Here is a 27,791-nt window from a genome sequence, read left to right as displayed (position 1 = left end):
TATGAGAGGGTCATTTAAGAGTCTGATAACAATGGGATAGAAGTTGTACTTGGAAGTCCTAATGAAGAGACTCCTGTTGTTCATGTCAGCATTTTGAGTTCTAAACTTTGAAGCTGAACAATTTTCCAATTTTTAAAAAGTCCTTGTATATTTTCACAAGATCATTGTCAGTATGTTACTGCATTGCCTAATGCATATCTGTTCTTGTCAAATTATTTTCTAGGACACAGAGGAGGCAATGATGCAGAACCTGCGTGACAGCGATGTCCTCAATAACAAGGACAATCTGCGATGGAACTGGAATCTGATCTCAACCATTCTTAAGGTAGAATTGCCAAACTGTCACTGGAGCTTGAGCATTATATATTTATTTTTAGAATAATTACTGTGAAGTTATCTTGAATATTTTATACTTTAACTTCCGCTAAGGCCCCACCTCCCCCTCATACCCCATCTGTTACTCATTTTTATGCACACATTCTTTCTCTCACTCTCCTTTTTCTCCCTCTGTCCCTCTGAATATACCTCTTGCCCATCCTCTGGGTCAACCCCCCCCCCTTGTCTTTCTTCCCGGACCTCCTGTCCCATGATCCTCTCGTATCCCCTTTTGCCTATCACCTGTCCAGCTCTCGGCTCTATCCCTCCCCCTCCTGTCTTCTCCTATCATTTTGGATCTCCCCCTCCCTCTCCCACTTTCAAATCCCTTACTCACTCTTCCTTCAGTTAGTCCTGATGAAGGGTCTCGGCCTGAAACGTTGACTGCACCTCTTCCTATAGATGCTGCTTGGCCTGCTGCGTTCACCAGCAACTTTGATGTATGTTGCTTGAATATTTTATGCTCTAGTTTCGATTGAAGGTTTCTTGAATGCAAAGTAACCTGCACTATACTCTGTCATCAAACATACAATAAGCAAATGAATGAAAGGGTTAATGCATGAGGAGCATTTGATGGCTCTGGGCCTGTACTCGCTGGAGTTTAGAAAAATGGGGATGGGGTTCTCTTGAAACCTTTTGAATAATGAAACGCCTAGATAAAGTGGATGTTGAAAGGATGTTTCTTATAGTGGGGGAGAGGACACAGGCTCAAAATGGAGGGACGTCCATTTGGAGCAGGGATGAGGAGTAATTTCTTTAGCCATGGGGTAGTGAATTGGTGGAGTTCATTGTCACAGACAGCTGTGGAGGCCGAGTCTATTGGGTGTATTCAAAGAAGAGGTTGATGAGTTCTTGATTAATAAAGGGTTATGAGGAGAAGGCAGGGGAATGGAGTTGAGAGGGATAATAAATCGGCCATGATGGAATGGCACAGCAGACTCGATGGGCCAAATAGCCTAATTCTGCTCCTGTCTTATGCTTCTATACCCAAGGTAGAATATCAAATGTTAGATATGCCGTGGATCTCTCCAATTCATCATAAATTCAGCCAAGTGAAGAATACCACTGTTAGAAATCACAATGACATTACTCAAAGGCTCCAGGCCGAACCCAGATTGAGACATGCAAACTGGCAGGATGGGGCATCTTAATACCCCAGCTCTGAACTATAACAGATCTTCAGGTTTGCTGAGTTGTGATTCTTTCCTGGGATTGTGATGCCTGCTGACAGTGTAAGGTTTAGAAAATGTGTGGAGATAATTCAGGTACTTCTATCTAGCACCCAGCTAGTTTGTGATTTTACATGGACTTGTGGGCACTGCGGTAGCGTAGCAGTTAGTGTGACACAATTATGCCTTGGGGCACAGAACTTCAAAGTGCAATTCCTGCGTCTTCTAAGAAAGTTTGTACATTCTTCCTGTGAGCACATGGGTTCCTCTGGGCGCTCTGGTTTCCTCCCACAGTCCAAGAAAATATAGGTTCGTAGGTTATGTAGTCATTGTAAATTATCCTGTGATTAGGCTGGTGTTAAATCAGTGGGTTGCTGTGTGGCACGGCTCACTGGGCTGGAAGGGCCTATTCCGTGCTGTACCGTTAAATAAATGATTATCATGTGGGTGCATTCGGAGGTAGAAGAGATACTGCAATCTGGAGCCAAAGGCAAACTGCTACCCCTGCATTCGTCCTCCCCTCCCTCACCTGTCTGCTGCTACCCATCATCTCTCTGACCCCCCCCCACCCTCCACCTCAATTTCCATCTAGTAACTACCAGCCCATCTCACTCATCCATCTCCCCTTTACACTCTCAGTCCCGTTATGATCCAGAACTCTGGCCATCTCTTTGCCTCCATCAGTGCTGCTCAGCCTGTTGGGTTCCTCTTCCAGTTGGATTTTGATCATGTATGTGGGTTGGATAATGCAACAAACTTTCATGTGAACACAATAGAAGTGACATTTGAAACCGAAGTGTCAGAGGTGGATGCAGTGCTAGAACTAATTGTCTTAACCTTTTTTTTGTTGTAACTCAAGTTTTTATTAAGTAAATACCATAGAGTTTGAATTTTCTTGCAGTGGCCCAATGTAAACCTGCGAAATTACAAAGATGAACAGTTGCACAGGTGAGTACAGCGGTGTTGCTCAGTGAATTGGGGAGGACAGGTGGGTTATAGGTGATCACCCTTGCCCAGAACATAAAGTGGCCACTTGATGGTGCGTGGGATGATTGTCCTGGAGCCAGGGTTCCACAGAACAAGTGTGCGCCCCATCACATGCTAGTGCAGCTGCAGACAAACGCAGTCCGGTTTGTCTTCCACAGAGTGACCGCTGGAGGCAGCCCCCAACCCAGCCGAGACCCCCACCGGGCCACACCACCTCGGTGTAATAATAGTAAAGCTACTGGATCGTCCGCACCGTATTGCTACCACGAAACATGTCACACGATAATCTGATTGTGTGAGCCTGTCTGATTCACTAATGTTCTTCAGGAAAGTGAATCTGCAGACTTTACCTCGTATGAGGCTGCCAGTATACCTGACACACAGATATGGTCAACTCCAAGTTGCTTCCTTAGTTGAGGGGCAATGGCTGCCATTGTCAGAGGAGTTCATACCCTGTGTATATATAAAACAAACACATTTCCTCTTTATCATCTGCTCAGTGGGTCTCTCTGCATGTCTTTGTCATTCTTTTATCCCCTTCTGTCTCCTGGTATTTTTCATAACAAACTTCCTCATTTGCTCCTGGTTTAGGTTTGTGCGCAGACTGCTGTACTTTTACAAACCCAGTAGTAAGTTGTACGCCAGCATGGAGCTGGATCACGCCATGGGAAAGCAACTGACCATTGTAGGCTGCCAGTTCATCGAGTTTCTGCTGGAGTCCACTGAGGTGAGTTTGCTACACCAGCAGCAATTAACCAGTGAGAAACTTGCCTTGTATACCGTCAACATAGCTCACTTTGTTACAACAGTGCATTAAAGTAGAACAAGGTAATAAAACAATAACAGGATGCAGAATGAAGTGTTACAATTACAGAGAAGATGCAGTGCAGGTAGACAGTGAGGTGCAAAACCATAACATGGTAGGCTGTATGGTCAAGAATCCATCTGATTATACTAGGGGACCGTTCAGTCATCGTATTACAGTGGTGTCGAAGCTGTCCTTGAGCCTGGTGGTAAAGCTTTCAGGCTTTTGTATCTTTTTCCCAAGGTGAAAGGGGAGAAGCGAGAATATTTTTTCATTTCTGCCCCCTCCCACTGGGCAGAAGATATAAAAGCCACAAAGGCACGTACCACCAGGTGGGGAGGTTCTTTGATTGTGCTAACTACTGTACTGAGACACCTCCAACAAATGTACTTATTAATTCTGTGCATCAAGAGAGTGTGGTAAGATAAAGCTGAGCTTTATTAGTCACTTACATCAAGGCAGACAGTGAAATGCAGCAATAATCAACACAGCCTAGGGATGTGCTAGGGGCAGCCTGCAAGGGTCACCACGTTTTCTAAAGTAGCAAGTGACCGCAAAAGAAGGAAAGGGAGGAGAGGTTAGCGGTTAGCATGCCACTATTACACCTTGGGGCATCAGAGTTTGGAGTTCAGTTCTGCTGGCCTCCTAGGAAGTTTGTATGTTCTTCCCATATCCTGGTGGGTTTTCTGCAGCTGCCCCGATTTCCTCCTACAGTCCAAAGGCACACTGTTAGTAGATTAATTGGTCATTGTATATTGTCTTGTGATTAGGCTAGAGCTGGGTGGTGCTTTATCTCTGAATAAATAAAATAAAGGGTGGTGTGGCTGGCAGTGTAAATTTCTGCAGTTTACTGTTTCAGAAGGACATAACTCCACATTTTGTTGTTTGTTCATAGGATGGTCAGATGTATCTGGAGGAATTGGTGAAGGACATAGTGCAGTGGCTGTCCTCATCCTCCGGTCTTAAACCTGAGCGGAGCCTGCAGAACAATGGCTTACTCAACACCCTCAGCCAACACTACTTCTTGCTTATTGGCACGCTGTCCGCTCATCCACACGGAGTCAAGTTGCTGGAGAAGTGCAGTATGTTTCAGTGGTAAGACCCATTGGAGGTGACGCTACTAATTACACATGAATAAAATGCTAATGTCAAACTCCTTCAAATCAGGAAGGAAATGCCTCTGAAATGTTAACCTTAAAACAAATTAACAGTATATAAATTCAAAAAATTTGGCATAGAATACAGGAGTTGGGATATTATGTTGAAGTTATGTAAGGCCTAACCATGGAGTATTGTGTGCAGGTTTGGTCACCTACCTGCAGGAAAGATGTCTATAAGATCGAAAGCGTACAGAAATAATTTACACGGAGGTTGCCAGGACTTGAGGACCTGAGGTACAGGGAGAGGTTAAATAGGTTCGGACTTCATTCCCTGGAGGGTTGATAAATGAGGGAAGATTAGAGGTGTTATGAAGTGTTATGTGTTATGAAGGGTATGGATGGGTTAAATACAAGCAGGCTTTTTTTCACTGAGGTTGGGTGAGATGGGAAGTAGAGTTTGCGGGTTCAGGGTGAAAGGTGGAAAGTTCGAGGGAACAGGAAGGAAAATTTCTTCACTCAGAAGGTGGTGAGTGTGGAATGAGCTGCCAGCACAAGTGGTGGGCGTAGGGTCGATTTTAATATTTAAGAGAAATTTGGATAGGCGCATGGATGGGAGGGATATGAAGTGTTACGTTCGGGTACAGGTCGATGGGGCTAGGCAGATTAATAGTTTGGCAGAGTCTAGATGGGCTGAAGGGCCTGTCTCAGTGCTGTAGTACTGCATGACGTCACGCACAATGCGATCTGTTCTTGTGGGTATTGACCAGATTCCAGTCAGTGCTTTTATTGGAAGTGTGCTACCAGGGATTTCGTATGTTTGTATCAGTATTTGGTCCCTCCCTCTTCCTCCATGAGTGTACTGGGTTTCTCCTGCTGCTTTTCAACTTACTTTGACTTCTACCATCTTTCTTCCCAGGTATTTTCCAAAACATATTTTCCCAGGTTCTAGCTGTATCCCCGTAAAAGAAACTATTGATCTCCCAATATAGTCATTAGGGATACCTTTTCGGAGATGCAGTATGTACAATCTACAGGCTCACCGCAGGAGATAAATTTCTCCTGAAACATTTCAAATGTTGAAAGGCATGGACAGAGTGGATGTGGCAAAGTTGTTTCCCATGATGGGGGAGTCTAGTACGAGAGGGTGTGACTTAAGGATTGAAGGGCGCCCATTCAGAACAGAAATGCGAAGAAATTTTTTTTAGCCAGAGGATGGTGAATCTATGGAATTTGTTGCCACGGGCAGCAGTGGGGGCCAAGTCATTGGGTGTATTTAAGACAGAGATTGATAGGTATCTGAGTAGCCAGGGCATCAAAGGTTATGGTGAGAAGGCGGGGGAGTGGGACTAAATGGGAGAATGGATCAGCTCATGATAAAATGGCAGAGCAGACTCGATGGGCCAAATGGCTGACTCCTGCTCCTTTGTCTTATCGTCTTATAGCACAGGTGGGGACATGTGAGCTTCTGCTGTTGCTGGAATTCTTGAGGAGGTCAAGCAGCATTGACGCAGAGGAATGAATTGTTGATGTTCTGGGCTGAGACCCTTCACCAGGATAGGAAAGGGAAGAGGGCCGTCCTCTTCCTTTCAAATCCAGATGCAGGGTCTAGGCCCAAAATGCTGGCCATTTATTAGATGCTGCCTGACCTGAGTTCCTCGGGCATTTTGTGAAAGTTGAGTGGGGTCTTGGCAAAAGGAACTCACTCCCAGCAGCTGTGAGATAGGCAGTTAAATTGGGAAAGCATAGAAAAATGCATAGAATGGAGGCAAAGTTTAGATGGTGTGGACGGCGTTGTACCAAAGGACGTTTCTGTGCTGTACAACTTTGGTTCTTTAGGGTAGTAATTCCAAAAAAACCTTGTAAGTGAACAATGCTTTATAAAGTCTCAACATTACATCTTTGCTTTTATATTCTAGTTCTCTCGAAATGAATGCTAACATCGTATTTGCCAGCCTTACCACAGATTCAACCTGCAATACCACGGACTCATAGTTTCTTAAGCAACCTCATGACTCCTTATTTGACTTACTGTTGCCTTCCAGTCAGCTTGAACCAGTCTGGCCATTCTCTGATGACCTCTCTCATTAATAGGGATTTTTTGCCACAGAATTGTTGCTGTGTGTTTTTATTTTTTGCACCATTTTCTGTAAACTCCGTGCTTGAAAATCCCAGGAGATCAGCAGCTTCTGGGATACTCACACCACCCTGTCTGGTACCAGAAGTCTCTTAGATCACGTTTCTTCCCCATTCTGAACCTCTTTACCGTGTCTGCATGCTTGAATGTATTGAGTTGCTGCCACATGATTGACTGATTAGATATCTGCATTAAGGAGCAGGTATACATAATAAAATGGCCTAGGGTGTAGATTGTTAATGTCTCATGCTAGTATAATTGAATTGAATTGACTTTATTTCTTACATCCTTCACATACATGAGGAGTAAAAATCTTTACGTGATTGCAATATGCAATCATAGTAATTAATAATAAAATAGGATAGCCAATGTAATATAATCATATAACAATTACAGCACGGAAACAGGCCATCTCAGCCCTTCTAGTCCGTGCCGAACTCTTACTCTCACCTAGTCCCACCGACCTGCACTCAGCCCATAACCCTCCATTCATTTCCTGTCCATATATCTATCCAATTTAACTTCAAATGACAACATTGAACCTGCCTCAACCACTTCTGCTGGAAGCTCATTCCACACAGCTACCACTCTGAGTAAAGAAGATCTCCCTCATGTTACCCCTAAACTTTTGCCCTTTAACTCTCAACTCATGTCTTCTTGTTTGAATCTCCCCTACTCTCAATGGAAAAAGCCTATCCACAACAACTCTATCTATCACCCTCATAATTTTAAATACCTCTATCAAGTCACCCCCTCAACCTTCTACGCTCCAAAGAATAAAGACCCAACTTGTTCAACCTTTCTCTGTAATATAGGAGATGAAACCCAGGTAACATTCAAGTAAATCTTCTCTGTACACTCAAGTAGAGTACACTCAAATCAGCGTGAGTTCATCAGTCTGATGTCCTGGTGGAAGAAGCTGTCCCGGAGCCTGTTGGTTCTGGCTTTTATGCTGTGATGCCGCTTTCCGGATGGTAGCAGCTGGAATGGATTGTGGAATAGACTCAGGTCCCCAATGATCTGCAGTTTTTCCACATGCTGTTACCTTTCCATTCACTAAATGTAAATGCAAGTTAAATTACCATGCCTAATCCCATGAATTCTCCTTATCTTCCTCTAGAACACCTTTTTGAATGCTTTCTCATGCCCCAAATTGCAACTTGCTCCTTCCCTGCTCTGCTCAATACAAAAAAAATCTTACAGCTCTCATCATTCTGTTTCCTTTTCTAAAGGAGTGCCAAGAGTACTTGATTATAATCTGATTATCCCAGATTAGCATTTTTTAGCCTGTAGTTTGTTTTCTGTCTTCCTTGAACAATGGGGTGATGAGTCCATAAGCCATAGGAGCAGAATTAGGCCACTCGGCTCGTTGAATCTGCTCCAGCATTCCATCGTGGCTGATTTATTATCCCTCTGGACCCCATTCTTCTGCCTTTGCCCTGTAACCTTTGATGCCCGTACTAATTGAGAACCTATCAACTTCTGCTGTAAAAATACCTAATAACTTGGCCTCAACAGTGTCTGTGGCAATGAATTCCGCAGATTCTCCTCCCTTCTGGCTGAAGAAATTCCTCTTCATCTCTGTTCTAAAGAGACATCCTTCTATTCTGAGGCTGTGCCCTCTGGTCCGAGACTCCCCCATTATAGGAAACATCCTCTCCACATTATGCTTGCCAGTTAACATGGCTGTTCTGGGATCTGCAAAAGTGTCTAAGGTCAAAAACTATGCACAAAGACCTCTTAGTACACTATGCTGTAAACTGCTAGGGGATCTGTCACTTCTGCTGCAGCAGAAGAGGCAGGAACTGAAGCAAGATTAAATGACTGGTAATTGAAGTCCTAGTTGAAAGTGCTGTTAAGGAGTGTGGAGTGGTGCAAAGAGTAGAACTGAATGTTGTGCCTGCAGATTGTCATAAATTTAATCTCTTCTCCTCTCTGCAGTTTACTCAGCCTCTGTTCTCTGAAGAATTATGACCATGTGCTAAAGCTAACAGTCTCCACCTTAGACTACAGCCGTGATGGCTTGTCCAGGGTTATCCTGTCCAAAATCCTTTCGTCAGCCACAGATGTAAGTACTCGTGAAATTAGCGGCCTGGTGTCTTTTATTGAGTTGTTAATCTTTTGTGCAAATTGACTGAGTATTAAAATCACAATCACTTGGAGGTTTGAAATCCATGTCAGGCTGAGTGTTTATGCTGTGTGCGGGAAAATATAGTTTGCATGCATACGTACTCACAGTTATGCCTCAAATTATCATTCCAAGCTTAGACTATTCAGCCTGAGTTTGACTTGGTTCCGTTAAAAATAAATTTGAAGATCTTGGTCATGGTGCCATGGAAGCATAGCAATTAACATGACGCTATTGCAGCTCGGGATGTCGGAGTTCAGAGTTCAATTCCGGTGCGGTCTGTAAAGATTTTGTACGTTCTCTCTGATGGCTAGCTTTCTCTGGGTGCATCAGTTTCCTCTCATAGTCGAAAAATATACTGATTAGAAGGTTAATTGGTAAATTGTCCCAAATAATAATAATAAAAAGTATATTCCTTCCTTAAATGATAAGGAATATCATTTTAAATGTGCTTCAATTGGCATTGTGACATTGAAGAATGCTGGGGACATTACAGGCTGCAGATGCTGAAAATCTGAAGCAGCACACACAAAGCTGGAGGAACTCAACTGGACAGATAGCTTCTGTGAAAGGAGTTGGATAGTTGATATTTGGCTGTTTTTTTCTCTCAATTGATGCTGCCTGACCCAGTGAATTCCTCCAGAATTGTGTGTGTTGCTGAAGGAAGCTGGATCACTCTTTAGAGTGACCTGTGGAACTAAACGCCGTGGTGACCAAGGCAGATATTTCAATTTTTATATTTTTCTGATTTGCCCTGAGGTGGTCAGGTGAGTTTTATTTTGGATGGAATCACTACTTGAGAAAATTCAAGCAGATTCCTGAAGCGCTGCTTAATTTTATCTGTCACTTTACTGAAGTGTGTAGAAGGAATAAAAATCTGGAAAATATATTCCTGAGAGAAAACTTGGTTCGTGTAGCAACCCTACACGATAGAACATAGAGCAGTATATCATGGGAACAGGCCTTTCGGCCCACGATGTTGTGCCAGTCCAATTAAATTAATAATCAAATGGCAACCTAACTATTTCCCTCTGCTTATCCATTTTCCTCACATCCACGTGTCCATCTAAACATCTTTTAACCTTTACCACCATACCAGGTACCCAGCACTTCTGGTGTAAAAAGAACTTGCCCTCACATCCCCTTTGAAATTGCGTCCTCTCACCTTGAATGCATACCATCTGGTATTAGATATTTCAACCCTGAGAGAGCCATGGTACCTAACTTGGTTTCAGGGAATGAATGTGAACAAGTGGAAAGGAAGGCAGTGGGGAATACATCATAATTCTGTTAGTTGTAGAAAGCATGAAGAGTCAGGGTAAACAGACTAATTAATGAAAGGTAGTTGAGGTTAAATGCAAATTAGAGGAACAGCCCTTCCTATTTTGTCTGGGCCATCTCCAACCTGGCGGTATGAACGTCAAATTCACATATTTCCATTGAACGCTCACTCTCTGCCCATTTTCTCTCTCCTTCTGATCCAACTGACCCCCATTACTAACCTTTCCTGTACCCAACCCTCTCCATCTGCCCATCACCCACACTTTCCTCCCACTGGTTTCCCTCCCTGCTTCCCTCCCTTTATTCCATGGCCAACCTTTCCTATCAGATTCCATTAATTTCAGTCTCTTGTCCCTTCCACCTATCACTTGCAGCTTCTGACATTATTCGCACCTTCCCCTTCCCCAGTTGCCTATTACCCTCACCCCACTTACTCAGATCCATCTATCACCTGCCAGCTTTTGATTTTGCCCCTTCCCTCCATCTTTTAATGCTGTCTATCTCCTCTCTATCTTTCAGTCCTGTCTATCTCCCCTCTATCTTTCAGTCCTAAAGTGTCTCAATCCAAAATGTCGATTGTCCATTTCCCTTCATAGATGCTGTCTGACTTGCTGAGTTTCTCCAGCAATTTGAATATTGTTCCAGATTCCAGCTTCTGCAATCTCTCATTACTAGTTGGTCCTGTACACTTGACTTCAAGGCAAATTCTGACAGTAATGATTGCATCTTAAAAATTAGTTGTTTAAATAACCATATAACAATTACAGCACGGAAATAGGCCATCTCGGCCCTTCTAGTCCATGCCGAACGCTTACTCTCACCTAGTTCCACCGACCTGCACTCAGCCGTAACCCTCCATTCCTTTCCTGTCCATATATCTATCCAATTTAACTTCAAGTGACAACATTGAACCTGCCTCAACCACTTCTGCTGGAAGTTCGTTCCACACAGCTACCACTCTCTGAGTAAAGAAGTTCCCCCTCATGTTACCCCTAAACTTTTGCCCTTTAACTCTCAACTCATGTCCTCTTGTTTGAATCTCCCCCACTCTCAATGGAAAAAGCCTATCCACGTCAACTCTATCTATCCCCCTCATAATTTTAAAACACCTCTATTAAGCCCCCCTCAACCTTCTACGCTCCAAAGAATAAAGACCCAACTTGTTCAACCTTTCTCTGTAATTTAGGAGCTGAAATCCAGGTAACATTCTAGTAAATCTTCTCTGTACTCTCTCTATTTTATTGACATCTTTCCTATAATTCGGTGACCAGAACTGTACACAATACTCCAAATTTGGTCTCACCAATACCTGTACAATATTAACATTACATCCCAACTCCTATACTCAATGCTCTGATTTATAAAGGCCAGCATACCAAAAGCTTTCTTCACCACCCTATCCACATGAGATTCCACCTTCAGGGAACTATGCACCATTATTCCTAGGTCCCTCTGTTCTACTGCATTCTTTAATGCCCTACCATTTACCATGTATGTCCTATTTTGATTAGTCCTACCAAAATGTAGCACCTCACATTTATCAGCATTAAACTCTATCTGTCATCTTTCAGCCCACTCTTCGAACTGGCCTAAATCTCTCTGCAAGCTTTGAAAACCTACCTCATTATCCACAACGCCACCTATCTTAGTATCATCTGCATACTTACTAATCCAATTTACCACCCCATCATCCAGATCATAAATGTATATGACAAACAACATTGGACCCAGTACAGATCCCTGAGGCACACCACTAGTCACCGGCCTCCAATCTGACAAACAGTTATCCACCACCACTCTCTGGTGTCTCCCATCTAGCCACTGCTGAATCCATTTTACTACCTCAGTATTAATACCTAATGATTGAACCTTCCTAACTAACCTTCCGTGTGGAACCTTGCCAAAGGCCTTACTGAAGTCCATATAGACAACATCCACCACTTTACCCTCGTCAACTTTCCTGGTAATCCCTTCAAAAAATTCAGTAAGATTTGTCAAACGTCCTTCCACGCACAAATCCATGTTGACTGTTCCTAATCAGACCCTATCTATCCAGATGATTATATATACCATCTCTAAGAATACTTTCCATCAATTTACCCACCACCGACGTCAAACCCACAAGCCGATAATTGCTAGGTTTACTCTTAGAACCCTTTTTAAACAATGGAACAACATGAGCAATACGCCAATCCTCTGGCACCATCTCCGTTTCTAATGACATTTGAAGTATTTCTGTCAGAGCCCCTGCTATTTCTACACTAATTTCCCTCAACGTCCTAGGGAATATCCTATCAGCACCTGGAGACTTATCTACTTCTATATTCCTTAAAAGCGCCAATACTTCCTCTTCTTTAATCATCATAGTTTCCATAACTTCCCTACCTGTTTCCTTTACTTTACACAATTCAATATCCTTCTCCTTAGTGAATATCGAAGAGAAGAAATTGTTCAAAATCTCCCCCATCTCTTTTGGCTCCGCACATAGCTGTCCACTCTGATTCTCTAAGGGACCAATTTTATCCCTCACTATCCTTTTGCTATTAATATAACTGTAGAAACTCTGGATTTATTTTCACCTTACTTGCCAAAACAACCTCGTATCTTCTTTTAGCTTTTCTAATTTCTTTCTTAAGATTCTTTTTACATTCTTTATATTCCTCGAGCACCTGATTTACTCCATGCTGCCTATATTTATTGTAGATATCTCTCATTTTCCAAACCAAGTTTCCAATATCCCTTGAAAACCATGGCTCTCTCAAACTTTTAGCCTTTCTTTTCAACCTAACAGGAACATAAAGACTCTGTACCCTCAAAATTTCACCTTTAAATGACCTCCATTTCTCCATTACATCCTTTGCATAAAACAATTTGTCCCAATCCACTCCTTCTAAATCCTTTCGTATCTCCTCAAAGTTAGCCTTTCTCCAATCAAAAATCTCAACCCTGGGTCCAGACCTATCCTTCTCCATAATTATATTGAAACTAATGGCATTGTGATCTCTGGACCCGAAGTGCTCCCCAACACATATCTCCGTCACCTGACCTATCTCATTCCCTAACAGGAGATCCAACACTGCCCCTTCTCTAGTTGGTACCTCTGTGTATTGCTGCAAAAAACTATCCTGCACGCATTTTACAAACTCCAAACCATCCAGCCCTTTTACAGTATGGGCTTCCCAGTCTACGTGTGGAAAATTAAAATCTCCCACAATCACAAACTTGTGCTTACTACAAATATCTGCTATCTCCTTACAAATTTGCTCCTCCACTTCTCGCTCCCCATTAGGTGGTCTAATATACACCCCTATAAGTGTTACTACACCTTTCCCATTCCTCAATTCCACCCAAATAGCCTCCCTAGACGAGCTCTCTAATCTATCCTGCCAGAGCACCGCTGTAATATTTTCTCTGACAAGCAATGCAACACCTCTCCCTCTTGTCCCTCCAATTCTATCACACCTGAAGCAATGAAATCCAGGAATATTTAGTTGCCAATCACACTCCTCCTGCAACCACGTTTCACTAATAGCTACATCATCATATTTCCAGATATCAATCCATGCTCTAAGCGCATCCACCTTTTAATAGAAGGATTTAAGTTTTTAATTCTGTGTTTCTGGTGTAGCTTTGAAAACTTATCCTATGCAAAAACTGATTGTAGTGAGATCAGCAAGACTTCTGCTACTTTTGCTTTAATTTGTGAGAGGAATAGACTAGGTTGTATCAGAGACACTTCCTGTGCCTCACCATCACTGGTTTGACTGCTGTCAATTTTAGAACTGCAGGTTGTATGCAACAAAACACTTGCGTGTCTTACTACGGGCCAACGTGGAGTTCTTCAGCAACTGGGGCATTGAGTTACTCGTGACGCAGCTGCACGATAAAAATAAAACTATTTCTTCCGAAGCACTTGATATCCTGGATGAGGCATGTGAGGACAAGGTGAGGCATAGAATTGAATGTAGAAATGAATGTTTAATACACTTTGTGTGATATTCTCTTAAGATTATTTTACTTGGGTGTCACGGCAACGTGGCAGTAAGTGGAATCCTATTACATCTTGGAGTTCGGGGTTCAATTCTGGGACTAAACGTTCTCCCCGTGACCGTGTGGGTTTCCTCCAGGGCTTCAGTTTCCTCCCACGGTCCAAAGATGTACTGGTTAGTGGGTTAATTGGTCATTATAAATTATCCTGTGAATAGGCTTGGGTTAAATAGGTGGGTTGCTGGCAGTATTACTAGACTGCATCTCCAAATAAAGATAAATACTTAATCTCAGGATTTAATTCACTTTTCTTACAAGATTCCCAGACTTCATCACTTGCATGTCCATCCAGAATGATGTAATGAGGGATATTGGAATTGGCATTTGGGACCTTGAACTGGTGGGACTGGGGAGCAGTGTTGAGAACAATTTCCGGCACCTCTGCTCGATGATCAGTCTGGACTGTCCGTTGCATCACTGGCACCAGCCTACCCACTATCAAGGATGTACAGTATATACAGAAAGATCCAGTAGTATCATGAAGGATCCCACCCACCCTACTCATGGGCTGTCTGTCCCACTCCCATCAGGGAGGAGGCTACGTAGCATCCACACCAGGACCACCAGACTCAAAAACAGTTACTTTCCCCAAGCAGTAAGGCTGATCAACATCTCCACCCACTAACCCAACCCCACTCCACATCCCCAACCATCACTGCTTTATCATTTCCTGTCAGTCACCTTATGTACAGGCACACCTGTGCACTATTTTTTGGAAATACAATATACATTTTGTATGTATATGTTTATGGTATTTTTATTGTTTTTTATATGCTGCATTGGATCCAAAGTAACAATTATTTTGTTTCCCTTTAAACTAAACTAGTTGTTCCTGTAAAAACCTGACTTGACTTTTGACTTCAATACAAGTTTGCTGGCAATTTGTGACGGGCGTGCCTAAGTATTTAAACCATGACCCTGTCTTCAAGCTCGTTTACAGCAGCCGCACGTTTGATCTACACTGATTTAAAAGACAGCAGTCACCTGAAACTGCTCCTTGTCATTTTAGACGGTTGGGATATTAGGGTTAAAGTAGGTGACTCCAATTACCAAGGTGGGGGGGGGAGGTAAATTTTAAACGTTTCTTTTAACTGTTCTAAATGTTTACAATGTTTATCATTGCAAAGCTACTCCTGGGATTAGATTGTCTGTCGAATATTGAAGGGCCTAGTTAGAGTGGATGTGGAGAGGGTGTTTCCTATAGTCGGGGAGTCTAGGACCCGAGAGCAAAGCCTCAGAATACAAGGATGTTCCCTTTAGAACACAGGTGAGGTGGAATTTCTTTAGCCAGAAGGAAGTGAATCTGGAATTCATTGCCACAGATGTCTGTGGAGGCCAAGTCATTGGATGTATGTAAAGCGGTGGTTGATAGATTTTTGATTAATCAGGGTGTCAGAGGTTATGGAGAGAAGGCAGGAGAATGGGGTTGAGAGGGATACTAAATCAGCCATGATTGAATAACAGAGTGGACTTGATGGGCCAAATGGCCTGATTCTGCTCCTTTGTCTAATAGTCTTGGTGAAATTTTAGTCTTAAATGTTGTGGTTCAAGCACTGCTGCACTTGACCGTAGATTTCAAAGTGCACACATTGCAAACAGAGTGATGCATTGGCAGAGATGCATCCTTTGTTGGAGAGTTCGCATCTGGCTTCCAGTTGCACACTCCTCTGCACATGAAACATTGCCTGTCATTGCAAAAAGAACATGTCATTGCCATCTTGGTCACCATCATTTCAGGCTGTATGGACATTTCTTGAACCGCTCATAATCAGGACTGGAGTGTCAGTCAATATTGTGGTCAAATCCCCGTGAGCTGGAAGCTAGCGATTGAGCTGAAATATGAGGACATTCTTACCAATGATCCATTTGAAACTTTCTTTCTCATTCTCCAGGCTAACCTACATGCACTGATCCAGTTGAAGCCAGCTTTAACCCACCTTGGAGACAAAGGATTGCTGTTACTCCTCCGGTGAGTGTGGTTGTTCAATGTTCCAGCTCTCCTCCGTGTTCCAGTTTCCACTGGCTGCACGTCTAACAATCTTAGAAATAAGTCCAATCTGACGCAGCTTCTCCTTGTCATGTTAAACTCAGAAATGTCAGCACAGGAGAAGGCTCTTCAGCTCAATGTTCCAGGTACAAGAAATCCATCAGCTCCCTGCCCCTGCAAATTGCACTCCTCCAGTGCTATCCTTTAGGGTGATACGGTAGCGTAGTGGTTAGTGTAACACTTTATATTGCCAGTGATCGTGATTCGATTCCCACCGCTGTCTATAAGGAGTTTGTAAATTCTCCTTGTGACAGTGTGGATTTCCCCCGGGTGCTCCAGTTAACTCCCACATTCCAAAGACTTGTGGGTTAGTATGTTGGCACCGGAAGCACGGCAACACTTTCAAAGTTTCAAAGTACATTTATTATCAAAGTATGTATACAGAATACAACTCTGAGATTTGTCGTCCCGCAGGCAGTTGCAAAACAAAGAAACACCGTGGAACCTGTTCAAGAAAACATCAGACACCTTGTAGGCACATCTTCTGAATGTGTTGGTTGTTCATGCAAAGCGATGCATTTCACTGACAGATAAAGCTAATTTTTCAATCAAGTTCCCCTTTGAAGACACGAGTTGATTCTGTTTCAGACAATGAATTAGAGCTCATAATTACTGTTTTTGTATCCTTGACTCATTGTTTTAAACCTGTTTTCCCTAGACCTTTACTCCAACAAGAATGACCCCAGTTACTCTAAAGATAATCATACACCTATAAGCTTTCATCACTATTGCAACCAAGCTCCAATCTGAAAATGACATTATCGCCACTCTGTTTTAAACCAATTTTTGCTCATACTGTAATGGATCCTCAAGTCAACTGACTTCAGTTTTATTAGCTAGTCTTTAATGGTGGAATTTATCAAATGCCTTCTGAAAATTCCAGTGCAGCCAACAGTAAATGCATACCTTTATGACCCATTCTGTAGTTTTCAATCCCTTAAAAAATGTACTGGTGAGTGGGAAAACAAATATTGAGAATTATAGAATATAAGTAATTAGACATAGTAATCAAAATGAAAAACATTTAATATTTTGAAACGTCAACTAAACATTACAACTAATCTAAGGGATCATACCCATAAATGCTCCCTGCCATTTCTGTGTGTGGATTTTTCAGTCTCTTTATTTCTTCCTGTTATTGTTTCTCCCACCTCTCTCTGTCTCTTTTGCTTCCTCTTGCTCCCTCCTTCCTGCCATCTGTCCACATCTCTTACTGCTCCTCTTTCCCTGTTTTCTCGCTCTCCCCTTCCTCCCTGCGTCCCCTCTTTCTTGTGACGAAGGATGTTTTACCACAAAATTAAAAGCTAGACATTTAGTCTAGGCAGGAATCAGTTTAATCTTCTGGTCGCTTTTTGATCGGTACTATTATTTGTGCTTTGTTGGTAACTAGGTTTCTGATAGAATTTGATTTTTTTCCCCAGATTTTTGTCCATCCCCAAGGGATTCTCCTACCTGAATGAGAGGGGTTATGTTACCAAACAGCTGGAAAAATGGCAGCAGGTGAGCGGTGGCAAAATCTCTTCAAAGGTGTTTGATTACCAGGTGGTCAATAAAATCTTCGGTCTTGGGACTGCAGTCAAAGGAAGCAATTTGCTGCAGTTTGACACTTGCAGCATGTATTTGTTCAAGATCGTTTCATGTAATTTCCAGTAAACAAGTGTAAAGGAGAATGAAATAATTGTTACTCCAGATCCGATGCAACGTAAAAAAGAACACAATACTAAATATAAATCCATTAGATAGCTTACATAATAGACAGTTGCAAGAAAAGGTTTGTGAACTGTTTGTATTACCTAATTTTCGGTAGTAATTACTCATAAAATGTGGTCTGATTTTCATCTGTCATAATAATCAACAAACACAGTCTGCCTAAACTGATAACACACAAACAGTTGTGCTTTCCTTGTCATTATTGAACACATTGTTTAATCGTCCTCAGTCCAGGCTGGAAAAAGTATGTGAAACCTTCTATTTAATAACCGCTAGAACCTCCTTCAGCAGCGGTAACCTCCACCAAACATTTTCTGTAACTGATCAGACTTGCTTCCATACAAAACTGTTACAGTTCATCAATATTTCTGGGATACCTTGCATGAACGCAGCATCAGTTCGTGCCGCAGCATCTCAATTGGGGTAGTCTGGACTCTGACTTGGCCATTCCAAAATACAAATTTTCTTCTTTTTAAACCATTCTGTTGTTGACTTGCTGTTGTGTTTCGGATCATTGTCTTGTTGCATCATCCAACTTCTATTAAGCTTCCAGTGATGGACTGCTATCCTGTAAAATGTCTAGATACAATTTTGAATTTGTTGTTCCCCCAACAATTGTAAGCTGTCCAGGCCCTGAGGCAGCAAAGCGGCCCCAAACCAGGATGCTCCTTCCACCATGCTTCACAGTTGGGATGAGGTTTTGGTGTTGGTGTGCAGTGCTCTTTTTCCTTCAAACATTGGGGAATGTATTTCTGCCAAAAAGTTTAACTTTTTCTCATCTGTCCACAGAACATTGTCCCAGAAGTGTTGTGGAACATCCAGGTGGTTCTTTGCAAACTTGAGACATGCAGCAATGTTTTTGTTTTGTTTCAGTGGTTTCCTCCCGTGGTGTCCTTCCATGAGCACGATTCTTGTTCAAAGTTTTTCTTCTAGTGGACACATGAGCAGAGACTTCAAGTCATAGAGATTTTAGCAAGCTACAGAGATTTTTGCACGACTTTGGCTGGTACCGTTGGGTTCTTTCTCACCTCCTTCAGCACTGCACGTTGGTGCTCTTGGTGTGACCTTTGCAGGATGCCCACTCCTAGGGAGAGTAGCAACAGTACCGAGTTTCCTCCATTTGTAGGCAATATCTCTTACTGTGGACTGATGAACACTCAGGTCTTTAGAAATTCTTTTGTAGCTTTCTCCAGCTTCATGCATCTCTACAATTCTTCTTCTAAGATCCAATGAAAGTAGTTTTGATCGAGGCATGGTGCACGTAAACAGATCTTTCTTGAGGAGAGCAGGCCTTGTGTGCCTTGTGCACCTCCACAACCCCCACCTCCAATCTCATAGATTGGAACACCCGACTCCAAGTAGCTTTTGTAGAAGGCAGTACCCCAGAGATTCACATACTTTTTTGAACCTAGACTGTGATTGTTTAAATGGTGTACTCAATATTGGTGAGAAGAAGTACAATTGTTTGTGTGTTATTAGTTTAGGCAAATTGTATTTGTCCATTAATGTGACTTCGATGAAGATCAGCCTACATTTTATGAGTAATTAATTTAGAAAAACCAGGTAATTGCAAAGGGTTCACAAACTTTTCCTTGTAACTGTACATTGATTGTATGTCCATAAAGTGAGTGTCTGTACCTAAGGTGGCTGACAGGAAATGATAGAGCAGTTGTGGTTGGGGGTGTGGAGATGTTGATCAGCCTTACTGCTTGGGGAAAGTTTTTTTGAGTCTGGTGTTCCTGGTGTGGATGCTACATAGTCTCCCTCCTGGTGAGAGTGGGACAAACAGTCTATGAGCAGGGTGTGCGGGGTCCTTCATGATGCCAGTAGCCCCTTTCCGGCACCTTTCTGTTTATATATCCTTGATCTTGATGGCAGGTGGGATGGTGCCGGTGATACTTTTGGGCAGTTTTAAATACTCGTTGTAGAGCCTTCCTGTCCACCTCCAGCAATACACACAAGATGCTGGAGGAACTCAGCAGGTCAGGCAGCGTCTGTGGAAAAGAGTACAGTCAACGTTTTGGACCGAGTCCCTGCTGAGTTCCTCCAGCATTTTGTGTGTGTTGCTCAGATTTGCAGCATCTGCAGATTTTCTCTTGTCTGTCTGCCATGGTGCAGTTTCCATACCATGTACAGCATGGCATAGTGGGTAAGCAGAAACAATACGTATCAGAGAATACAATAATGGTGTGGTTTCTGTCTCATGTTCACTGCCCTCTGTGTGAAGTACTCAATCTGAATCGTCAGAGACACACGGGAAGGAAGCGTAGACTATTTAGGACTAATGTGAGGAAAAGTTGTTTCAGAGTGGTAAGTATTTGGAATTCTGTTTCTCAGGTGGCTGTGGAGGTCCAGTTATTACATTCAAACTGAGATCTATAGATTTTTGGGGGTATTAGAGCAATAATGGAATATGAGGATATAACAGAAGTTGTGTTGATATAGATCAACCATGATCTTACTGAATGGTAGAGCAGGTTTGGGATGTCAAAAATATAAAAATAAATGTGGAGCAAAGTATGAAAATGTGGCAGGAGCAGAGGTTGTTGGGAATGGTGAGGGTGGAGCACTGCGGGTGGGACGTGGGACAGTTGGCAGAGAAGGAGTGCAGGGGCAGGGGCAGCATTGGTACAGTCACACCCGGCCCTGCGGCACCAGGCAAGGTCATTTGATTCCAAACAATTGGTTTACTGATCCTTACAGAATGTCTTTCTATTGCTTCCCAACCCCTTTTCCCAACCATGATTCCCCTCTCCTCTCTGCCCCCTTCCCACTCTCAGTCCACTGTAGAGACCCCCATATCAGAATTAGGTTTATCATCACTCTAACATTGTAAAATTAGTTTTTCTTTTGCAGCAGCAGTACAGTGTAAGACATAAAATTACTACAGTACTGTGCAATGGTCCAAGCACCCTAGCGAGACTTTTGCACAATATCATACTTTTCAAATGACCTTTTGTGTTCTGCTGCCTCCAGCACATCCTTAGGTTGTTAATGCGAACAACACATTTCTCTGTGTGTTATGATGTACGTGTGGTGCCACAGGATATAGGCTGCCTTTATCCTGTGGCACCATGCGCAGATCATAATTGGTCCATAATAGGCCCTTTCCCTGCACCTCCACTAAAGGTTTTCCTTAATCATGCCTGCCAGTGATACTTCTTTGTCCTCCTAATTTTGTTTTTAATTGGCCCCTACACTTTCTGTATTCTGAAATGGTAAAAAGCTGCTTTCAGTTCCCTCTATCTGCCATGTGCTTCCAACCCTCAGTCTCCTTGGCATCCGAGATCTTTGAATGTTGTCCTTGCCTTGCACTCTTGGAGGGAGATGTTGGCCTGAACAAAGTACATTTGTTTTTGGAGTATGTATACTATATATAATTGCAAGAAAAAAATTTGTGAACCCTTTACAATTACCTGGTTTTCTGCATTAATTACTCGTAAGATGTGTTCTGATCTTCATCTAAGTCACAATAATAGACAAACTCAGTCTGCCTTAACTAATAACACTTGCAAACAGTTGTACTTTTCATGTCTTTATTGATCATATTGTTTAGTCATTCACATTCCAGGCTGGAAAAAGTATGTGAATCGTTGTATTTAATAATTGATAGAACCTCCATTAGCAGCAATAACCTCCACCAAGCATTTTCTGTAGCTGCTGATCAGACTCGCACAACGGTGAGGAATTGTAGACCATTCTTCCATACAAAACTGTTTCAGTTCATCAATATTCCTGGGATACCTTGCATGCACAGCCCTTACAGGCAGCCACAATACAAAAGAAAACACAATAGAGCCCATTAAAAAAGACCATTAAACACCCACTGTGCAAAAAAAAATCAACTTGTGCAAACAAAAAGTAAGCAAATAACATTCAGAGCTAAAGTTTGCGAAAGTTCACAGCCACAAAGCCAGTCATCACTGTAGCTAGTCCAGGAAGCCAGTTAGTTGCAGTCCACAGCCTTAGTTCAGCACAGAGATGAGTAAATCTCACCGTGCAGCAAGTTGAATACTGGCCTGTCCCTTGCCTCTGGCCCGTCCCTTGCCTCTGGCCCCAACACCCTGACCTTAATTCAGCCAAACATTGGCTTGACCCTCGCTCTCGGGCCCAGACCCTGCTACCTCGAGCCAGCCCATACCTGACCTTTCCAATCAAATTGATTTGTGTTCAGAATCCTACCCAGGACAGTAGATGCAGCTAAGTGGAGCAGCTCTCTATGACGTGGCCATATCCATCGTGCGAACACTCAGGACAGGGATATTGGAGTTTATATACCCAGCCATATGCACAGCTTGATGCAACCACATGCAAAGTTACCTACTGAAATAGGGGCAACGTTAGAGCTATCTGTCAACTGGTAAATGGGAATTTCATGGTTCTGGAAACAGAGGCCTGTTGTAATCAAGGTACAATGAATTGTTTCACAGCAGGCAGACTCTCAGTGCTCCTGTGGTAAATAAAGGCCATGTGAAAACTTAAAATTCAATAGACTAGCCTTTGCCTTTGACCTATAAGGCCGTATGATCCGGGACACTGGTAAAGTACCCAATATTGGAGTAAATCAGGATGAATGCTGATCCTGGGCATGTGTCCCATCATGTCATAGTTCAAAGATGAATAGAACATAGAGCATTGTATCAGCTTTGTAAAGAACTTTTGTATCTTCAGGAATACAACTTGAAATATGTGGATCTGATTGAAGAAAAACTTAACGAGGCACTCACTACATACCGCAAACCCGCTGATGGGGAGAACTATGTGCGCCGCACTAACCACAGGTAAGGGACTGGGAGAGCTTGATTGCACAAAACCCACTGTTAATCAGTACTCTGGTTCTTGTTTTATAATATCTAACTAATAAGTTACCTTGAAAGAGAAAGTTGCATATGAAAGAAATTGTTTGATTTGTTATAGGACATTGAACACTGCAGCAGAGTTAAGATCCTTCAGTTCATGATGTTGTGCTAACCTTTTAACCAACTCCAAGATGAATATAACCTTTCTCTCCCACATAGCTCTCCATTTTTCTATCATCCATATCTCTCAAACGCCCCTAATGTATCTGCCTCTATCGCCACTCCTGGCAGGACGCTCCACACACCCACCACTCCAATTTAAAACAAAAACCTACTTCTGACACCATTCCCCCCTATACTTGCCCCCAGTCACCTTAACTTTATACCCCCCCCCAATTAGCTAACCCCCCCCCCCAGGGGGGGAAGTCTCTGACTGTCCATAGAGTGGGCACTTTATGTCTCTTGTCACTTTGTTTTCCACTGTATTCTCTGCACTTCTTTGTGTGGAATTTGCTGACTTGGTGAGCCATTTCATTTCTGAATTACTAACATTGTCTACAAAGACTGCATATAATGGACGTGGATTAGGCTTTTTATATAATCACTTGCTGTCGTTTGATTAAATGTTCACATCTGGGTGATCAAAACCTGGCACAGGCAAATCATGGTGACACAGCTGGTGGTCACTGTTCCAGCCAACCGCATCTAACCCTGACCTCCAGTGGAGTTAGTACTTTCTCCTGCTGGTTTCCTCCCCAAAGACATCGATTACAGGGTTATTTTCCTCCTGTAATTTGCCCCTAGTGTGTGTCAATAGTCTAGTCTGGAGACAGTTAGTTCAAAGTACGTATACTATAGTTACCTCAGATTCATTTTCTTTCAGGCAAAAGAAATACGATAGAATTTATGAGAAACTGTACATATACAAAGATTGACAGCCAATGTGTAAAAGAAGATCAACTGAGAATTTGTAAGGAGCCCTCAAGTCTGTAGGTTGTAGAATCAGTTCAGAGTTGTGGTGAGTGAAGTTGTCCACACTGGTTCAGGAGCCTGATGGTTGTAGGATAATAACAGTTCCTGAACCTGTTGGGGTCGGATCTGAGCCTGTCTGATAGTATGAGCAAGAAGCGAGCATGGCTTGGCTCTTTGATGGTGGATGCTGCCTTTTTGTGGCAGTGCTCTGCGTAGATGTGCTCAATGGTGGGGAGGTATTTGCCTGCGATGGATTGGGCTGTATCCATCACCTTCTGTATGCAGGCTGGGCTTTGTTTCCATACCAAGCCATGATGCATCCACTGTTTATCTATACAGGTTTATCAAAGTTTTTGGTGAAATGCTGAATCTACGTAAGCTTCTTAGAAGTTGGTGGGAAAGCGGGGAGAATTTAAAAAGTGATAGTAGTTTAGATTAAGGTGGGCGGGTGCTCAGTGGTTGGCAGAGGCTTGTTGGGCTGAAGGGCCTGTTTCTGCAATGCGTTACCCATTATGTCTCGATTATAAGATCGGTTTTGTGCAGTGACAGGCTTTGGCCACTGGGTGTCAGACGTGTATCATGAGCAAAAATTAAAGCTAGTAAAATGGGTGAGGTCACTTGACACTGAACATGTTACAGCAGCTTTATACTTGAACCACTTGTGTCCATCATAGTCTCCAAAATAATGCAACAGTTGCTCTTAAAATCATTTGTTTTATAATACTGGAATATATTGAAATATGGTATAAGACATGCAAGTTTTCCTGTTCCTCTCTCAAAACTAGATTCAAGAACTAATTGTATATCTGCAGATTTCAATATGGAGCTTGAATTGTAGAGCATTAACTCATAACGTTTCTCTATTGTAAACTTGATTTTCTACTTCTAGGTTACAGCGGCCTTATGTTTATTTACCTGTTCATCTGTACAGCCAGTTGGTGCATCATAAAACAGGCTGCCATTTACTAGAGACCCAGGTTAGAAAATCTTTGTACAACTCTTTCAAAATGATAAATACGATGCATCCTCGTGGCTACGGTTACAGTGATTACAAACAGCGAACAATGACACATGCCAGTGCTCTGAACCAATAACCCTGTCGCCTCACTCAGGTGTACAAGAGATTCCGCAGATGGTGCAAATCTTGAGCAACACTCATAAAATGTGGAAGAACTGAGCATGAACTTAACATCTGGGGGGGGGGGGATAAAACATGTCTTGGCCCGAAATGTCAACTCTTGATTTCCCCTCTGCAGATACTGCCTGAGTTCCTCCAGCATTTTGTGTCTGTTACGCCTCTTACAGATTTTGCCTGATTTGAGTGTTCTTAACATTTATCTGAAACAAAAATGGAAGTAGTATCATTTCTGAGCATTTCACACAGCCTAGATGAGGCCCTCCGTTGGTCAGAGTCAACCATGGGTGTTGCGTCCTTATTTGTTTACGTGATACACAAGCCAGGGCAGTATGATATGGAGAGCAAGCTGTTGCCCATGTAGCTGGCTCCCCTCTCCCCGCTGCTGATGAATCCAAAAGAATGACAGAGACTGATAGCTTGGTACCAGCAGCGTTGCAGCAGTTGATGGTCAGCGTTGAACTCAACATTGGTCTGCTTTAGGACTCCAGTTCCAGATTTTTCCTTGGGGTTTACTCCTGAAGCCTTCCCCGTGAGTGGGTATAGCTGTGGGGTTTTCATTCTCCTAGGTGAGTTGCCAGCCATGGGTGACAAGCCCCATCTGCCCAAAGGTGCCAGTAACCCACCTTTGCCCCTTTGTCAGTAGAAACGGTTCTGCCAGGCTTAGTAGCTAAGCCACGTGTGAAAGCCAGGAGCTGGACTTGGTTGTCAGAGTCTATTTGAGGCATTTAATAGGTATTGGGAGCTTATTCCCACTGCCCCACCCCCATCCCCGGCTATGACTACCTTGCGGAACAATAAGAGATCACAGCCTCTAATTAATGAGAAACAGACTGATGATACAGGTCATTATGCCACTTCTGATGTTCACTCTTTGTTTTTCTTCCCATAAAAGGCTGCCAGGCCTGCTGTGTGTTTCCAGAATATTTTGGTTTTGTTAATTTCCCAACTGTTTTCTGCTTGGTTTGAGTTTTTTCCAATGTGTGTCTAGTCTGAGGCAGACAGAGGACTCGGTGAGTTTTTCCCCATGCTGTTCATGCTGTGGGAGTGTTTGAACAGTGGGCTGTACGCTCGTTAACACTGTCAATGCTGTTGTTTTGTTGTGTGTTTTTCTGCTGAACAATGTGGGCATGCTATATTAGTGCTGGAATGGGGACACTTGCAGGCTGCCCCCAGCAGTTCCTTGGACTGTGTCGGTTGTTTACGCAAACAACACATTTCACTGCATGTGACAAATAAATTTGAATGTTGAAGGGACTGGAACCTTACTGGATACTGTCGATGGTTTTATTTTCAGAGCATTGTTCCGGACTTGAGTTACGTGGTGCGTTCACCTGCGCTGGATAAATGGGATGGTGTAAAGCAGCTGAAGGCAGCACTCTGGGCCCTGGTAAGAGCAACGTTGTTAACTATTCCATATGTGTTGCCAACTCGTTCAGATCATAAGACCATAAGATATAGGAGCAGAGGTAGGCCATTCGGCCCCTTGAGTCTACTCCGCCATTCAATCATGGCTGATCCAATTCTTCCAGTTATCCCCACTCCCCTGCCTTCACCCCATACCCTTTGATGCCCTGACTAATCAAAAACCTATCTATCTCGGAGTTATAGGCAGATGGTCATACCAGGGCCACGGGAGACAGACAAGTGGGTAAAAGTCGGGAGAAGGAAGGGGAAGAGTCGGGTGCGAGAGAACCCCAGTGGCTGTACCCCTTGATAATAGGTACTCCTGTTTGAGTACTGCTGGGGGAGGAACAGCTTCCCTGGGGGAAGTAACAGTGGTCGTGCCTCTGGCACAGAGTCCGATCCTGTGGCTCAGAAGGGTAGGGAAAGGAAGAGGAAGGCAGTAGTGATAGGGGACTATAGTTAGGGAGTTAGACAGGCGATTCTGTGGATGCAGGAAAGAAACTCGGATGGTAGTTTGCCTCCCAGGTGCCAGGGTCCAGGATGTTTCTGATCGCGTCCACAATATCCTGCAGTGGGAGGGAGAACAGCAGAGGTCGTGGTACAGAGCGGGACCAATGACATAGGTAGGAAAAGGGAAGAGGTCCTGAAAACAGACTACAGGGAGTTAGGAAGGAAGTTGAGAAGCAGGACCGCAAAGGTAGTAATCTCAGGATTACTGCCTGTGCCACGTGACAGTGAGTATAGGAATAGAGTGAGGTGGAGGATAAATGTGTGGCTGAGGGATTGGAGCAGGGGGCGGGGATTCAGATTTCTGGATCATTGGGACCTCTTTTGGGGCAGGCGTGACCTGTACAAAAAGGACAGGTTGCACTTGAATCCCAGGGGGACCAACATCCTGGTGGGGAGGTTTGCTAAGGCTACTGGGGAGAGTTTAAACTAGAATTGTTGGGGGGTGGGAACCAAACTGAAGAGACTGGGGAAGAGGAGGTTGGCTCACAAATAGAGAAAGCTTGTAGACAATGTGTGAGGGAGGATAGGTAGGTGATAGAGAAGGGATGCGCTCAGACCGATGGTTTGAGATGTGTCTATTTTAATGCAAGGAGTGTTGTGAACAAAGCGGAGGAGCTTAGAGCGTAGATCAGTACTTGGAGCTATGATGTGGTGGCCATTACAGAGACTTGGATGGCTCAGGGGCAGGAATGGTTACTTCAAGTGCCGGGTTTTAGATGTTTCAGAAAGGACAGGGAGGGAGGCAAAAGAGGTGGGGGTGTGGCACTGTTGATCAGAGATAGTGTCACAGCTGCAGAAAAGGAGGAAGACACGGAGGGATTGTCTACGGAGTCTCTGTGGGTGGAGGTTAGAAACAGGAAGGGGTCAATAACTCTACTGGGTGTTTTTTACAGGCTGCCCAATAGTAACAGGGATATCAAGGAGCAGATAGGGAAGCAGATCCTGGAAAGGTGTAATAATAACAGAGTTGTCGTGATGAGAGATTTTAATTTACCAAATATCGATTGGCATCTCCCTAGAGCAAGGGGTTTGTATGCTCTCTCTTGCTTTTACTTTGGCTCTGACTTCACTTGTCAGCCATGGTAGTGTCCTTCCCTTTGAAAATTTCTTCTTATTTGGAATATATCTATCTTGCACTTCCCTCATTTTTCACAGAAACTCCAGCCATTGCTGCTCTGTTGTCCT

At 43.2% G+C, this 27,791-nt stretch overlaps 1 protein-coding gene across 2 annotated transcripts in view; it reads left to right on the top strand.

The window, feature by feature from the left end:
• The window catches only part of rictora (RPTOR independent companion of MTOR, complex 2 a), a 215,735-nt gene that overhangs the window by 139,093 nt on the left and 48,851 nt on the right, over positions 1-27,791 (top strand). For both annotated transcript variants that reach the window (XM_063049615.1, XM_063049614.1), the window contains exons 18-28: positions 224-325; positions 2,446-2,492; positions 3,123-3,258; positions 4,232-4,431; positions 8,512-8,638; positions 13,760-13,924; positions 15,919-15,995; positions 17,495-17,573; positions 22,455-22,564; positions 24,444-24,531; positions 25,987-26,079. In XM_063049615.1, coding sequence (XP_062905685.1) covers positions 224-325; positions 2,446-2,492; positions 3,123-3,258; positions 4,232-4,431; positions 8,512-8,638; positions 13,760-13,924; positions 15,919-15,995; positions 17,495-17,573; positions 22,455-22,564; positions 24,444-24,531; positions 25,987-26,079 — 1,224 coding nt within the window. The remainder of the gene's footprint in view (positions 1-223; positions 326-2,445; positions 2,493-3,122; positions 3,259-4,231; positions 4,432-8,511; positions 8,639-13,759; positions 13,925-15,918; positions 15,996-17,494; positions 17,574-22,454; positions 22,565-24,443; positions 24,532-25,986; positions 26,080-27,791) is intronic.

Source organism: Mobula hypostoma, chromosome 5 (genome assembly GCF_963921235.1).
Source record: "Mobula hypostoma chromosome 5, sMobHyp1.1, whole genome shotgun sequence".
In the NCBI taxonomy this organism is placed as follows: domain Eukaryota; kingdom Metazoa; phylum Chordata; class Chondrichthyes; order Myliobatiformes; family Myliobatidae; genus Mobula; species Mobula hypostoma.
This window is presented reverse-complemented; position numbering and strand designations above follow the sequence as displayed.